General features: G+C 47.4%; 1 protein-coding gene across 5 annotated transcripts in view; it reads right to left on the minus strand.

Moving 5' to 3' along the window:
• Stk32b (serine/threonine kinase 32B) overlaps nucleotides 1-17,329 on the minus strand; it is a 397,429-nt gene that overhangs the window by 47,755 nt on the left and 332,345 nt on the right. For all 5 annotated transcript variants that reach the window (XM_004669833.2, XM_045134438.1, XM_045134439.1 and 2 more), the window contains 2 exons: nucleotides 16,028-16,065; nucleotides 171-260 (listed from right to left, as the gene is read on the minus strand). In XM_004669833.2, the coding sequence (XP_004669890.1) occupies nucleotides 171-260; nucleotides 16,028-16,065 (128 nt within the window). The remainder of the gene's footprint in view (nucleotides 1-170; nucleotides 261-16,027; nucleotides 16,066-17,329) is intronic.

Here is a 17,329-nt window from a genome sequence, read left to right on the forward strand (position 1 = left end):
TCCTCTGAGGATGCAACTCAAGGATGGCATGCAGCAGGGGAGCAATCCCAGTGCTGAAGTGGGGGGACACTGCAGCAGTGTGGGAAGGGCAGCGGGGCACAGCGGAGCAGACCGTGTGCGCCGGGAGAGGTGTGTGTCTGACCACAGGCGCGTGTGGCAGGCGCGCTCACCCATGTACGGCTTGGTGCCAGCCATGGAGGAAGCCTTCTCTGCTCCTTTCACGACAGTCGCGATATTGAAGTCCGTGATGTGAACATGGCCTGCAGATACAGAAGAGAAACTCATTAGCCAGAGCTGTGGGGACCTCTGGAAAAGGTGTGAGGAGGCATGTTGGGAGCCCCAGGGAGAGGTGTGCCTAATGTGGTCAGCCATGGTGGACAGAAAAAGAAGCAGCAGTCTAATGCCACGTCATAGGCCCAGCTGCCAGCACTGACGCGTGGACAAGCTGCTAGCTGCGTCCTGGCCTGGCCATGCTCCTGGGTGGGATGCAGCAGTGACGGAATGTTTAGAGATGCTCCTTCATAAGCACCAGGTACTGCAGGATGAAGCTCAAGGCAGTGGCTGGGATGAAGAACACGGGAGGCGTTGGCTCTTTAGCATTACCCTTCCACTTGCTCATTCTAACAGTGACAGGCAGGCAAGTTTACCCTCCTGCTGGGCTCTTGGGTATGTGGGGTGGGTGCATCAGCTGTCGTTGTGCCCCACACCTGAACAACTCTGTCCAAGGCTGCATCCCCCTCCATTGTCAGAGGTCTCTGGAGCCTTCAGATCAGCTCATATTTGTTTTTCTTTAATTTCTCCCTATTTAAAAAAATGAATATTTGCATGATATAAGTCATGCAGTTCATTACAATAACAACTAGTGTAGAACATGGTTTGGTTTCCCTTTTAATGCCCCCCCTGGTTTCTTTGTGATCACACTGAATTAGCTACCTTCATCACTACTTCTGTCTTTGCTGATGCAAACATATATCCACAAATGTTCTGACAGTAATAAGGTTATATTCCACAGGTCATTCTGAAAGTAACTTGTTTACTTGGCCATGTTCCATGGGTGTCTTTCCAGGTGAGAACACATAGGTCCACTTAAGACACCAAAAATCCCTTAACCTCAGTATTAGTTCCTCTTATATTGCTATAACTAATTGCTGAGGCTGAGTAACTTATAAACATAAAAGTTTACTTAGCTCATACTTTTGGAGGCTGAAAACCCAAGCTCATGCACATTCACTCCTGCAGCTTTTAGGGAGGTCCCCTGGCCTGCTCCCCTGCTTCACAATGCGGGGATGGAATGATGGCAGGAGTGCTCAAAGCAGGGACAATCAGACGATGAGACTGGGATCCAGAAAGGGATCCAGAGACTGGTGTGGGTTCTATAGCAGCTCACCCTTCTGAGACCCCTCCCACCCTCCATGAGCCAAGCACTGATCCCTTTTGAGGGTGCTGTCCCCAGGAACGCAACCATTTCTGTAAGCCTTCACCCTTTAAAGGTTCCAATCTCTCTTAATGCCCACATCAGGCTTCCAGCACATGAATTCTTGGTAAACAAATCACAGGCCAACCTCAGCATCTTAATTCTAAGTCCATTTTTTTCACAATTTATTTTCTGCTGGATTTGAGCTGAAAATTATCTTGACTTTTTTCCATGGGTATTCATGTCTTGCTAAAGAAATATTATGTATTTGATTATAAAGTGTTCACCTAAACCCCAATGGTGATATCAGTAACATACAGTATGCATTTTCTAAAATATGATCAAGAAATTTATGTTTCTACTAGTTTCATCATTGTAGCATCTATTATTTAATATACATTTTTTTTGAGGCAAGCCCAACAGACTGGGCTTTTCTTATATGTGTGTGTGTGTGTGTAAGAGAGAGAGAGAGAGAGAGACAGAGAGAGAGAGAGAGAGAGAGAGAAAGAGAGAATTGGCACACCAGAGCCTCCAGATGCTTGTGCTCCCTTGTGCACATGTGCAACTTTGTGTGCTTGCAGGATCTGTGTCTGGCTTATGTGGATCTGAAGAGTCAAACATGGGTCCTAAGGCTTCATAGGTAAGTGCCTTAACCAGTAAGTCATCTCTCCAGTCCTTAATATAAATATTTTTGAACTGGAAAAGTTCTCAATTATGAAAGAATATCTACTCTCAAGAATTTCAAGCAGGAAACTTGTATGTGAGCTTATAGTTGTAAAGTCTTCTATCTATGGCTAGATACTTTGTTTAATAACTGTATATTACAGGTATTCAGAGTTTTTCCAGTTTTGTTTCTGTTATTCAAATTATGTAGCTGTTGAACATCTCTCTTCATATTGATGCTTTTACCTTGACTAGAATATGCATGCTGTGTTCCAGGAGGTTCTGATGTACAGTACTGTAAACAGAATATGAGAGTGTGAATTTCTCTGCACTTTTACCAGCACTACTTGCTATCTATTGGTGATTTTATGTTTCATGAGTCAGCTGGTTAGCACCCATCTCATTACTCGCAAGGTTACACAATTTTTATGTGGTCATCCTTCCAGAGAATTGCTTGTGTGGTATGTTGGCTAGTTTACGAGCTCCACATCTAGAAAGATCCATTGGCTGCTAATGTGCTGTGCATACAAGTACTTACCCTGACACTTTGACACTCTCTGTTGATGGACCTTTTGTCGCATGGATATTTGAAAATACAAATGATTTGTTAATGCAAAAGTTTCTAAGTATTATTTAACTTCCTGACTTCTATAAGTTTATTCCTTCCCTAAGATTTTAAACAACCTTCTATATATTTTTAAAAATATTTTATTTGTTTGAGAGAGAGAGAGGAGGAAGATAGAGAGAGTGGGTATGCCAGGACCTCTAGCCACTACCAACAAACTCTAGATGCATGCACCACCTTGCGCATGTGGCCTATGTAGGTACTGGGGACTCAAACCTGCCTCCTCAGACTTCACAGGCAAGCACCTTTATTGCTAAGCCATCTCTCCAGCCCCTCCTATATTTTTATAATGCTGATATAATTTACCTTTTACATTTAAATCTTATGGCCATCTGGAAAGTATTGTTGGATGTGGCACAAGATAACACCCTGATCTGACTTCTTTCTCATGACTAGCCACTTGCCTCTGCCACATTTATTGAAAAGTACAGGCTTTGCCAATAACTTGCAATGCAGCTGTCTCAAGTCCCATAAACCCACAGGTCTTCTAAAGGGTCTTTCCTGTGTTTATTGCTCTACTCTTCATCCCTGTTCAGGTGCTATATTGCTTTAATGATAGCAGGGGAATAGGGTACTGCAACATCAGAACATCATTGTGGTTTATTTTCAGTATCTTCTTGCTAATTCTCAGATATTACTTTTTCTGAATGAACTTGAATTAAATTCCATCCCACCTTGGAAAATTCTTCTTTAAGAGTTTCATAGGAATTACCTTGGCTTAAATGAAACAGGGTGTCAGGGGTTCAGGAAAGTTCTTGAACTCCAACCCTAGGTTCACATTTGTATTTAGCCAAAGAACTGGGCAAACCAAACTGAGAAGGATAATTATTGGATTATTCAATTATTATATTTATTTAGGGAAGTACAGAACCAAGGGAAGGAAAATGAATACACCCACGTGGCTTGAGAGCTCACACGGAGGGCCTGGAAATACCGTGGAGATGTCAGAAAAGAAAGTACGCAGAGCTCCTGCTGTGTGGAGTGCAGGAGGGGTTAGGGGCTGTATGGGAAGTAGGGGACAGGGGCTCTCCCCTCAGCTAGGCTGAGATGAGGAGGAACTCACCAGCAGCTGGAGCATCAGGAGAGGTCAGGCAGCTCAGAGAGCTTGCCCTCCCTATCTTCCTGCTCAGATGAGCCAGAGATAGCTGATGGCTTTGGGCTAAGGGCTATCTCAGGAAGGGGCTGAACTTGACCAACCACAATGTTAGGGTTAGATTTAAATCTTCGGAAAGACCTCCTGAACAAGAGGGGGCCCAGGTTGTTTATGGAAAAACAGATCTCTGGAAAAGATAAGTCAGATCACACTTTGATCTCTAACAAAGTGAAGACTGCAAGGATGCTTTCAAGGGCCATTACCCTCACTGCCTCAGAAAGCTACCTGACTCCCTCTCAGAAGCATTCATGTGAGAAGTGTGGGTATTAATGTTCTCCACCCAGGGGCATGCTCTTTCACTGACATCTTGCTTCATTCCTTCAATGCATATTTATTCCGTATTCTCTTCACATACACCTTGTGGCGTCAGAGCTCCCCGTCATTCTTGAGACTCCTACGAGGAGGGTAGTGGTATCCCCAACTTGTTCCAAAGAATGACCTGAGGATCCCGAGTCCAGTGGCTTGTCCAAAGTCTTACAGCAGACACATGCAGAAGCCAAGTGTGGCTCTCTGTGCTCCCACTCCCCCTCCTTGCCGAGTTCACGGGTCCTGACCTATTTCCTCTTGCCTCCTACTTAGAGGGCTCAGGGTAGTGTGAGGCCCCTGGGAATTTGAGTTGCCTGAGCAACAGACAGCAGAATTCCATGTCTGCTTCTCTCAACATGCTGCTAGATTAGTTGTGACCTCCTGGTTCAGCAAAGATAGGGAAATTTGAGAATTAATGTTGAACAAGGTTTCCGAAGAGTTCCTTTTTGAGAGAATAGAAATGATGAGCAAAGCTGAACTGAGTTTTAGGCTGTATGTTTGCCATAACCTGAAAACATCCAGAGTTAGAGGTAAGAGACCAGGGCATGTGGGAGGCCCATTGGCACAGTGTCAACAATGAATCCTCCCAGACTTATCCATGCAGCCTGTATTTTGATATAGTCCTTCCTCCAAATGCTGGGACACACTTCTCACTTTTCAGCTTTTGATACCACGTGGAAAGTGCTTTCTCCTCCTCTCCCTGGACCAAGGGTTCCATCATTGATAATGTATGTATCTGGCTTTTGCTTGTGTTCTCCCACTAGCAGGAGACTCGTGGACACACAGGGTGGTTTCTCTGTGACTTAGTCCATTGGTACTACTGTATCAGAATGTCATGAGACAAGTGTCTTAAATTAGCATTTATTTCTCAGGGTTCTGAAGGCCAGAAGTTGTGATGAGGTGCCATCACTGCTGCTTTTTGGTGGGGCCTCCTGATATGGTTTAAATATTGTGTCTCTCTGTGTTAGTTACTTTTCTTGTTGCTTTGACCAAATACCTGAACAATAACCAATAGTCCGTGCTGGCATGTGCATGGGGGAGGGGTGTGGGTATGTAGTGCTGAGCATGCCTTGGTTTTGGATGTCATGGAACTGAGGGAGGGTGTAATGGATAAGCTCTCTTGTCAGCTTGATCAGATTAGAAATCAAGTGAGAGATGTTCCTCCTGGGCAGGTCTGTGAGGACATATCCAGGAGGAAGGAGGATTAATTGGATGAGGGGCTCTAGGAAAAGACAGTTCTTTTGCATGGCTGCCCTTGTTACTTGCTGTTGGCGACAGCATCCGCCCTGCTGCTGCCATCCTTCACAGACATCAGCATCCTGAATCTCCAGCTTCCTGCATGGAGACCAGCGGCGCTCCAGGAATCTCCTAGGCTTTCGGCGCCAGACTGGGAATGCTGAGGTATCCAGCCTCGTGGACTGAGCAGCTATGGGGCTCTCAGACTGTCTAGCTTGCAGACAGCCGTTGTTGGACTGCTCAGACTGTATCATGTAAGCCAATCTACTAACTCCCCCTTACAATACATACTCATTAAATTGGTTTTGGTCCTCTATAGAACCCAGAGTAATATAGATGAGGACAGAGATTAAAGTCCCATCCCCTCAGTGGGGCTATAATTACTACTTCACAAAAGCATGTTGCAATATCGCAGGTAATATTGACTTCTGTTTTGTAGGCTCTAGCACCTACCCTATAGTCAGCAAAGGGTTCCAGAATTCTATTATATACCTCTTTATTTCTGTACTCATTACACACGAGTACCTATTCCTGCCCCAGTGCTGAGATGGGACACCCCTACGGACTCTCAGATGAGTGAGGTGCTGGCCTCAGGCTGTGCAGTGGGCTCTCTGGGACTTAGGGCTTGGGTGAGGGTGATTCTGCTTAAAGGAGTCAGTCAGCTTATTAGTATGCAGAGTGTTACTTCTGAATCTGCCTCAGGGATCCCGTTTGGCAAATGTCACACCTTCAGGGAAACTCTGGGAGGAGTGTAGAAACAGGGCCACTGGCGGAGCAGGTTAGGATGAAAGGGACTCCACATGCGGCCACCGCTTTCCACAGTTGTGTCAGTTATCAACCTGGGATCTGGAGCACGTCTTGCATGGAAATCCTCCTGACCCCATTGGGCTCTCAGAACCCATGCAGTGCCAGAACCAGAGCTCAGTGGTGCTGTTTATCTGCAGCAAACAAAAGCCCCAACGGATGAGGGCCAAGGCTGTGGGCCAGCTGCCCCTGCCTGCAGCACCCTAACCTCAGCTCCTCTGTGCTCACTGCTAAAGGTAACTGTGCTTCTGGAGGTCTCTGTGTGCCTGCTGATCTTCCACACAGACCTCACATCCTGCGAGCCGCACAGAGCTAGTTTTCCCTCCCACTTACATTCATGGACATCACAAAGGACTTATCACACGATGGCAGCAGATGGCAAAAATAACCCCAAATTCCACACACAAGCTCACAGGAGTGTCACTTGGCTCTGGAGCACAGTAGACTTTGCCTGATAAAGAATGAAGTGACCCTTGGATGACTCTATTCTATTGAATTTTGCCATGTTTATGAGCGGGGGTGGAACACAAGGTCTTTAAGAGAAGCCATATGCTCCAGGCTGCCCCTGTGCATAGGAAAGGAGAAAAACCAAGCTCATTAAAGATGTGTATGTTCCAAGGGGCTATGGGACCCCTTCACCAAGGTTGTAGGACTGCCAACTGATGAGTAAATTTCCTCGGAATGCCCCACATCTGCACCTGCTCCGAGTTGATGATGCCCAGGAGAGCCGCCTTCCTCGGTCTCACAGAGAGCTCAGGCATTCTTCTCACAGTTTCTCTCCATTCTGAACTCCAACTATCATACCACCAGATCTGTGTTAAGCAGCTACTGCCCAGAGCCTAAGTTTCCTAACTGATATACTTCCCTCTACCTGGCAGGGGACTTAATGAAATGCCATTAGTTCCAGTGAGTGCCATCTGTGAAGAAGCTCTGCCCTTTCCCAGCCATGATCCTACTCCACAGTGACTCCATGAGGGGACTTGCTTGCAGCCATACAAGTCCTCTCCACTCAGTCTTTGCACTTTCTGCTCCACAGGATCAGAGAGGAACCTGTGTCCTGACTCTCTTTCAGCCATGTCCCAGGCCAGGTTAAGGTTCTGCTGAGAAGATGCACTTGGGTGAGGTTTTGGGAACATGAAACAGAGTCCAATGGCAAGCAAGTTAGATAGAGGGGGTATGAGCTGAAGCAAGTGTTTTGTAAATACTTGCCACCCCTATCATTGTGTGAACAACTGAGGAGGAGGCCAGGGTCTTAGAGCCAGGATTCAAACCCCAGCTGGGCCCCCCGCCACCCCGGGCCTGTAGGCTTCCCATGCAGTCAGCTGCTCTTCAGATGCATAACTGCTCAGGGATGGAGCGAGAGGGGTGGGCTGGTCTGTGTCCCGGAATTAGAAGCCCTTCTGCTTGTCACACAAAAGTCACTGGCAGCGAGAAATTGGGTATCATGGCCTTTATCTGCCACTTCTTTTTTTTTTTCAGGATAAAGTTTTTCACAATAAACCCACACAACCATGGGCACCTGATTTTAATGAAGATGTTAACAATATTCACAGGAAAAAGGGGCAAACTATTCAACTGATAGTGCTGGCAAAACTGGATACCTACCTGGAAATGAATTAAATGAGACCCACATCTTTTACCCTGCACAATTATCAATTCAAAATGCATTAAAATATTTATGTAAAGCCAGAAACACTGGAAGTATTAGAAGAAATCATAAGCAGTATACTGGAAGTTACAGGTATAGGTAAGAGTTTTCTTCTTTTTTTTTTAATTTAATTTATTAGTTTTCATTTCAGTGAATACAGGCAGTTTGGTACCATTATTTAGGCTCATCTGTGATCTACCCCCTCCCATTAGACCCTCCTTGTTAATGAAAATGGGTCGTGCATTGTGGAGTTAGCCCCCAGTTAGTGGTATGATAAATGTCTCTGCAAATCATGACCCAACATGTGACTCTGACATTCTTTCCGCCCCCTCTTCCGCAAGATTTCCCTGAGCCATGTTGGGTTCATTTTTGGTCTGCTTCAGTGCTGAGGTGTTGGGGGCCTCTGAGGATCTGGCTCTCTGATTTGGTAGGAGTTGATTTTTCTCTGCCACTTCTTAAAAATGTTCTTACAATCCCATGTGGAGAAGGCACTGAAGTCCGAATCCCCCGAACCTCAGCTACGGCCTTATTTGGAAAAACAGTCATGTGTGTACCTAGTTAAGATGAGGCCATGGTGGAATAGAGTGGGCCCTTGCTCCTGTCTGATTCTCCTTGTGAGAAAGGGGAGTCTGGGCTAGGAGGTGGCTGGCAGGAAAAAGTACTCGCTGTGCAAGCACGAGGGCCGAGATCACTCATGTCTCACTCTCCAGCACCCGTGCAATAGCTGTGCGTGGCCATTCATGCCTGCGAGTCTAGTCCCGAGGCAGGCTGGAGACTGGAAAGCCACCGGACTCAATGGTGAGTCAGTTTGACTGAGAACAGCAGGTCCAGATGAATGAGAGTCTCAAGGGAGTATCACAGCAGAGCAGAAGAGGAGCTAGCCAGTGTTCTGCTCTGAGCTCTGCCCATGTGCACATGGCGCGTGCATCTGCAACAGTGCGTACACTACACACACTATGTACATCCATACAACATGCACACGCACCACACTCACGAGCTAAAAAAGGAATATCTGTATGCAGACACACAGAGCGGGGGTGTCATGTAAGTACTGGGTTGATGTTGGCACATGCCAAGCAGCCACCTGATTTAGAAGTGGGCCCTGGAGCAGATCCTTGCCTGCAGAGTCAGGGAGAGGGCACCCTTGCTGACACTGTGGACCTCTAGACCGTGAGACAGCATGCTTCACTTGCCCTTGCCTCGTAGCTTGTGGGATTTTGTTTTGGTGGCCGTTAGAAACATATGCACTATTTTCTGGGAGCCTCTGGAGTGCGATTTTTACATTTTTAGGACTCCAAGACTCTGCCCTTAACATGATACTCAAGTGAAAAATTCCCTGAACACCAGCCCCCCAACCCTTGCAAGGACATCTGGAGTGGCTTTAAGCCATCCATATTCTTGTCCTTAAGCCCCAGACATCACCTCTAGAGTGATGGCAACCACTACTGCTCCTGAAATTTAGAAGAAGCATCTGTACTCCCTGCTTGTCTCCTCAGCTACACTGCTAACAACACATGCCCCATTTCAGTTCACTGGATCCTCTTCCTCCCCGTGGCTGAGAGTGCCTGTGAGGTGTTCTGACAAGAAGGGTGGGCATGAGCCTGTGCTCCATAGCCATTTTGGAGGGCATCACTTTTGTTAATAAATATGTTAGCAACAGATGGGGACGCACTTCTCTGGTATAAGCCTAGTTGTTAAGGCTCCTAAAATATAGTTTACTCAGAAAATATGGTGTACTCATAGAAAATGCAGTGTACTCAGAAAATTCCGTGACACCAACAGATCAAGAGCCAGCTGCCATGGGAAAGATGATTTGGTACACACAGCAAGGCCATGCTGTGCCACAGCGAACCACATGGAGGAGCCTAAGAGTTTCTGGGGGAATATGTGCATGAGCGTAGAGGGGTGAGAGAGTCTGTTGTGATATCTGCATGAAGGAATGGTAGAGACAGGGTGAGCAGGTCAGAATTAGCTGGTTTAAACCATTTCAGTGGGGCTCTGGGGCACATGGCTTCCCCTAGTTGCTAGCACCGGCCCCAGAATGATTTTGGCAGGTGCACAGTGGCCTGGAGTGAGGAAACCAACAGAGGAGGTTGTCAGAAGGCATCAGCCCCGGATTCGTTGCTTGTTATCTGAAACGTGTACTGTCTTTTACCTTGTCTAGGCCTGGCTGGTGCAGGGTGGGGTAGAGGAATAGAGAAAATGGCACATTCGCTCTGCTGCTGTGGCCAGAGTTTTATCAGTTGGCCAAGAGATAATGCAGACCGTGTTTCAAACCCAGCTGTGCCCTCTGTAACGCTGAAAGAAGATAAGGGACTCACTGGGGTACTGTGCAGACCCCACTCATAGGTCACAAGTTGCCATGAGCAAGTCTTCTAAGAAGCCCTCCCTTGCCACTCCCCAGCCTCTGGCTCCCCTGGCTGGCGCTGACTCTGATGGGTTTCTTTCTGTTTTCCTTCCTTCCTTCCTTCCTACCGCCCACGTGACTCAGGTCACGTAGTTTATGTGACTCATCACCACAGTGCAGGCTTTTTGCAATGCCATTGCTCAAGTCACCTGTGCTCCTGTAAGAGTAAGACATGAGTTCTAGGCTGGCCTGGGCTACAGTGAGACCCTACCTCAAAAAAGAAAACAAAAGAATGAGGAATATACATCACTGGACAAAGTACAGTGAGAACAGAGGGTGGGCCAGGAAGGGACGCCCAGCTGGGACACTTGTGAGGCATGTCTCATCTTGTGCCCTGGGGTAGCAAAGAGAGGTGGCCCCACTTCCTTCCTGGAACATCAGCTGACACATGCCCCAAAGGCCAGGGTGAGGGTACCCTCTGTCCCTGCCACCAATGCCAGGCCTCTCTAGACCCTCTGGGTGGTAGGGACAAGGATAAGAACCTTTTTCCTGCCTTTACCAGGTAATTGGCTTTCTGATATTGTGCGTAGGAGCCCTAAATGAGGCTATATTCTGGATGAGAGGTTAGCAGCAGCCTCCCAAATTACTAGTGGTCAATTCAGTGGCCTAGGGTCTGACCTGCTTCTGGTGGGTTTCTATCCCCACCTCAGCCCTGGCTGCACACTAGGACTTCTGGGAAGTAAGAATTCCCATACTCAGCACCCCATCCTGCAAGAGAAATTTAGGAAAGCCTACATGGGCAGGACCTTGGAACTATGCTTAAAAAAAATTGTGTGTGTGTGTGTGTGTGTGTGTTGTGCTTTATATATGTAGTGGATTCATGTGTATGCAGCTATGTGAGCTCTGTGAACACATGTGCAGAAGCCAGAGAAGAATGCTGGCTGTCTTCCTCTCTTGTTCTTTTCTTTGAGGTAAAGTCTCTCATTGAACCTGGGGCTTCCATGTTTTGGTCAGAGTGGCTGACCAGAGAGCCTCAGCCATTCTTTCGTCTCTACTACCCTCATACTGTGGTTACAGACATACATGACCATACCTGGTTTTTAATGTGGGTGCCGGGATTAAACTCAGGTCCTAATGCTTGTGCAGCAAGAGCTCTTACTCACTGAGCTGTCTTTCTAGCTCTGATTGTACTTTTTAATGGGCACTGCCCCTCAGGTGAGGTGTTCCTGGACCACAGAGGCGGAGCATCTTTGGTTTCAGGCTAAAGGCTTGGCTTGGAATGTCTCCACCAGCAGGAAGGAGTTGCTTTCTAAGTGAACTATGAACTCAGACACTGTCACTTCCTTCAGCCCCTGACTGTCCTCTCTGCCTGTGTGTTTCCCCTGGAGTGAAACACCCTCCCAGAGGGAGGACAAAGCTCATGAAAGTCCCAAGAGAGTTACAAGACTCAGAGGGAATGTTCACAGGCTGCTTCCCGACGACGCAGAACAGTGCACAATTGCTAGAGGAGAGGAGACTCTGGTGGAGCCACGGGCAAACTGCTCAGTGGACTCAGGTCACGTAGTTTATGTGACTCATCACCACAGTGCAGGCTTTTTGCGATGCTATTGCTCAAGTCACCTGTGCTCTGTAAGGAACCAATTCCAATAAAGTTATTGGTCCATCAAACTGGACTTATGTGAAGTCATGTCATTGTTTTTTGCTGCCTTCTCTGTCTGGGGTGATTAGAAATAGTTTCCCCAGGAAAAGTCACACAACACCATCTTTGGGAAGGTCCAGTGTCCTGGGTGGGAAAGACCTCCTGCCCACCTGTGCTTGCTGCTCCCTCCATTTCTATCTGCATCTTTCATTAGTTGTCATGATGGGCTCCTGTGTTAAGTAGCTGGATCTTCTTTCTTATCATTCCTGTAGTTGTGAGACTTTGGGGTGTCCTTTCAGCTGCTAACTGGGTTACTGCCAACAGGACCAGGCAGAGGCCTTGGTGCAGGGCTCTCCTTGCCCTTCTTCCTGCTATAGCCATGTGAGATAAGCCAGCAAGAGCATGAGCCAGGAGGAAGAGGGCTGAATCACCCAGTTAGCCAGCTGAGGTCACTGTGGGTCAGCTGACAGTCAGTGACCTCTCCAGTCACAGAAACAACTCAGCCAGCCTCATGGGAGCTGCCCTTAACCCTAGCTGCAAGCAGTGTTGGGTCAAGGGCAGCCAAGATTAGTCTACAGCACCTCCACAGCCCCAGGCCTGCGAGCCAGCTGTAGCTTTCTGGTTATGCTGTTGAAGCAATGTGGTTGTGTGTTACTTGGTTTCTTGGGCCAGTCATGGATACGGTCTCTTCCTCTTTGCTTGCTGGCAATGCCCCATCGATGGGACAGCTTGAGGACACACTCTGGCAATCACAGTCCCCCCTCTGTTCTCTGCAGGAGCCATATCCTTCTTCAGCAAGGCTCCCCCACTGCCTGCTTTGCCGCTGGCCCAAAGACACCACATCTCAGCACAGAATTCAAGTATCTATTCCAAGACGTGAAACCCACCTCGCAGAACCAGAATGCGAGGTGGACACCAAGGAGCAGAGGCCCGCCTGGGAGCTCAGATTTTGTAGTACCAGCAGATTTGAGCTCCATCTACAGAGTATCAATGTGGTTATCTAATGCTGCTTGTAATTCCCACTGAAATACCGATAACCACTTGTCTCTGAGACAGCCCCCAATGAGGCAAACAGAAGCATAGGACGTCCTGTCTTGCAAATTGCTACCTCATGTGGCTCTCAAAAGGACAGGTGGATGACATCAAAATGAACCCTTGTGACCCACTTAGGAACATTCAGGGCATGGCCCCACATGCCATTCATACTGAATGGCACTTGTTTGACTGTAAGGTTCAGAATGTGGAAGATTAGTAATAAAGGTTCATGAAATAAGCAATCTTGGATATACATAACTAACTTCCTGCCCAGAGGTGCTGACATTCCCGGTGGCATCTATAGGTAGAAACACTGGATTTTTGATGGGCTCACTGGGCCCAGGTGTTCATTAGCTAGGAGGTCACAGGAAAGTGCTGGCCAGCTGTAGAGACATGTATGTGCTGATTCTAGTATCTAGATAGGGGCTTGAGAAGAAATTTCCATCAAGGGTGTCTTCCATCCTCTGGTTTGGCATTCTCTGGACCCTCCCAGTATCCTAGGACATCCTATCCTCTGGATATCTATCCCAGTGTTTGCCTTGCCGAATGGGCAGTACTTTAGGCCCACCAAGAGTTCCTGAGGAGTTTCCTTTGAGTTGTGAGCCCTGTGTGGGTTCTATAGCCTAGGCACCTGCATCTTGCAGGCATGATGTGACTGTGACCTATGCCAGACCTACTAGCTCATGTGGCTGCCACCTCCATGCACACCTGATGTGATGGACTGAATGGCCTCTTCCAGGTTCAAATGCAGGAGTTCCAAATGCCTGTATTTGAGGATATGACTACTTGGAGACAAATGTTTACAAAGCTCAAATGAAGTTGGGTGGATCCTAATCCAATTTATCTTGTGTCCCATAAAAAGAAGATGCCAGGGCACAGATACACATAGAGGAATGAGCCAGTGAGGGTCTGGGGAGAAGTCAGTGTCTACATGCTGACTCTATCTCAGAAATCTGTGGTTAAGTTTATCCATTCCTTATGCTTGATTACAGAGGTCCTAGCAGGCTGGCTTGCCTGGCTCTTATGGAAACCCACACCCTCATCTTACTTGTCATATTGGGTTCCTGAGGGGCTAATCTGCTCCGCCTGGTCACTTTTCATCCAACAGGTCAAGTAGTGTCTAAATTCCACTTGGAATCTATTCTTCAGTGGCTACCATGGTCCTCAGAATGAATACTAAGCCACTGAATGTAGAAATGAGGATCACCAGGATGTGGCTCTACAGTGAGGTTGGGAGATACGGCTTGGCCATGCCCACTTCTCCCTCTCTTCGTGCAGCTCTGTCCTTTGGGCCCCACCTCCCACATCTTCCACCTGCTGCCTTCAGCACCCCACTTTCATGGTGGTGACTTTATCTGGCCATCTGGCTCTCCTGTTCACATCTCCAAGCTCTTGGGAGATTTCCTGATTCACCCAACAACACTGAGACTTTCAGGGTTGGGGCCACAAACTGCCCACAACATCCTTCTGTGCTGCAACTTTGGGACTGCTGAGCAGGGCACAGGAGTCACAAAGCAGAGTGGAGACCATGCAGAAGCCATGTAGCATCTTGACTTCTCAATGGATTTCTAAAATGTGTTATCATGGGTAACATTGACTTGTGATCCTGCCTGGATTCTGCCTAGGGCAGCTGCTCACAGACTGGGGACTCTGCCCAGAGGTTCTTCACCATCAGGAGAGCAGCAGAATATGCTGGCAGCTCCAGCACCAGACTGCAATCCCTGCCCTGGAGAACTGAGCCTGGTGTTAGCATTGGGTCCCAATTCTATGGCCTGAATGGGTCCCACAAATTTCATGTGTTGGAGCCTTCATTCCAATGTTGAAGGTTAGTGAGATGTGGAGGTGGGGCAGATTAGGCAGGGTTGTGAGGATGGAACCTCCTGATGGCATTACTGGCCTTATAAGAAGAGGAGGAGAGATCCAGGCCAGCAGCTTGCTCTGTCTTCATTGAATGGTGCCTGCACCATGTTGTGATGCACCATAAGGCTTTAGCAGATGCCAGAGTTGTGATCATGGGCTGCTTAGCCCTCATAATCATGAGTCCATAACCTTTACAAATTATCTTGTCTCAGTTACTTTGTTATAGTGACATAAAGTGCACTAAGACAGTAGATGTTTTCACTATGAAGTAGGATACCCCAAGCCATACTGGCAGCTCATAGAGGTTCTAGAGGAGCTTCCAGACACAGGCAGCCTCTGCTTGTAAGTGTCAGTGAGAGAGTAGGAGTAGCTACATGGAAGAGTTGACAGCCTTACCCTGAGTGCTCCAGCACCTTCAAATATGCTCTACTCACTGCATCTTGCCTTCTGAGGGCCTTGAGAGGCTAAGTTCTGCAGCAATGCCAGAAAAATCTACATTGACTGGCATCAGCCACTGGCACAAAGTACAATGGCTAGAGTTTTTCAGGCCTTACCCTTAGTCTGTGGTTATTAAGCTTCCCTGAGCAGTAACTTTTCAGAATTGAGGCAGGATAGGGCTAGCCTCCAATTCCTACCTAGCCCCTCAGGTGGTTCTGAGATGGCCAAAAGGAGAGAGCCACTGGTATGGACCCTGGATGCTCCAGCTGAGGCCCATAGGCCCACTGTGATGGTCTCATCCAGGGGCTATAGGAATTCAGACTGTCACTCCCAACCTCAGACCTACTCAACCAACTTAAGAGAATATGTGGGGAATCCAGGTGAGCATAGAAGCATGGATGTCTAGACAGAAGAATGAAGGTTTGATGGATTACTGATCACTGAGCCCTGGCTTGCCAGCACACACCATGTTTTCATCTCCACGACAACCCAGGAAGGTTCCACAATATCCCTACTGTATGCAAGATAGTCATTGGGGATGTTTCTAGCAATTTTCTAGAAAGTTCAGAGAGGTGAGTGACTAGTGAGTCTCAGGTTCATGTCAGGCTGTGGTTGTTAATGTGGAGGGTCTGATGCCCCACTGTGCCCTGTCATCCTCACACAAGGATATGAACAGCCATGACCTTAGAAGTGCCACCTGCAAATAACTTGACTTACCATGACAGAACATTGCCCAGAAACCAACAGATATTCACCATTAGGATTGGAACAGAAAATGTTTTTCTTGTCCACCCTGGATCCTCCCCACAGGTCTCATAGGACTTCACACTGTTCGGGGAGAAAGGAGACCATAACTCACCATGCTCGTCCAGAAGGATATTGTCTGGCTTGATGTCTCTGCAAGAGAAAATAGAGCAGAGGCATGAGTCCTGGCGGGCCAAGAAGGCAGCTCGAGAGGTGGCTGCCAGGTGCTGTGCCCATGGGGTGAGGTATCAGACAGGGTGGAACTAAGTACAATGCCCTTCCTGGCATGTGTAGAATACCTTTTTTCTGAAACAGTCTCAATTTTTGGCTTCTCATAAGCAACCATCAACCTGTATGTTAAAGTTGCTATTTTCTCCATCACAGAGACCACGGGCTGAGTGTGAGTGTGCATCAGCAGGCACAGTCACTTTTCCACCTTGCAGTCCTTCATCTTGGAGGAGCTTGAAAGTCAGAGGTTGGAAATGAGGGGCTCTTGGGCCTGTTTTCCCTGTGATCCCTGATCTAAGAATGCCTTTTACAGTGTTAAAATGCAAAAATCAAAGCAAAACACAAAACACACTGTCCTCACCCAAATGGTCAAAAACAGATTGATGTGGTCCTAAGAACCTGCAGTACATACCATTGAGCCCTTTATGGAGTAAGCTTACTGATTCCATTTTAGGAAACACATTGAGCCATACAAAGCAAAAGCTGCTGAGGATGTTTCTAGAAAGTTCTACCCTATGTTGCAATGATGGCAAAGTCTTTCTAAGTTCAAGTGGCTCTTTCTAAAGATAGCTTTGCTCTCTGAAATCTGAAGCCATGTATCAAGTACATTGCTGGTCATGGCTACACATGTGAGTGGGAGTGGCTCAGGAGTGGAAGGATGAGGGTGTGACAAGCACAGCTTTCACACCGCACACCCAGCGCCATTCACATGCACACACTGCTACAGCTCCGTGGTGAAACCGTAGATTCAGAGACCTGTGCTTCACATGCTCATTTATAATAAATGTCAAAGCTACTATGACTAATGACAGCATTCCTGGAGATAAAGAGCAGTTGCTCCTGAGTTTATCAAATATTAATTCAACCTGAAAACACAACCAGTTATTGCTGATGTGTTACGTGCATAGACTTATATTTTGGTTCTCATTGTGACTGCTCAAGTCCATGAATTTTGATGCACATTAGAGAACTGTTCCCTGCTTCCAAGTTCACAAAGCACCACTGTGGCAAGAGAGCCCCATGGGAAGGATGAACCTGAGAACAGAGAAAGGTAACATGAGGCAGAGACCCATTGTCAAGTGTGTGGGGATCAAGTCAGCAAATGCCACTACCTGCCAGTGCTGCTCCTAGCAGGGTCTTGCAGGAAAGGCAAGGAAGGGCACAAAAATATGCATAAAGCATGCCATCT

This window comes from Jaculus jaculus, chromosome 14 (genome assembly GCF_020740685.1).
Source record: "Jaculus jaculus isolate mJacJac1 chromosome 14, mJacJac1.mat.Y.cur, whole genome shotgun sequence".
Classification (NCBI taxonomy): Eukaryota; Metazoa; Chordata; class Mammalia; order Rodentia; family Dipodidae; genus Jaculus; species Jaculus jaculus.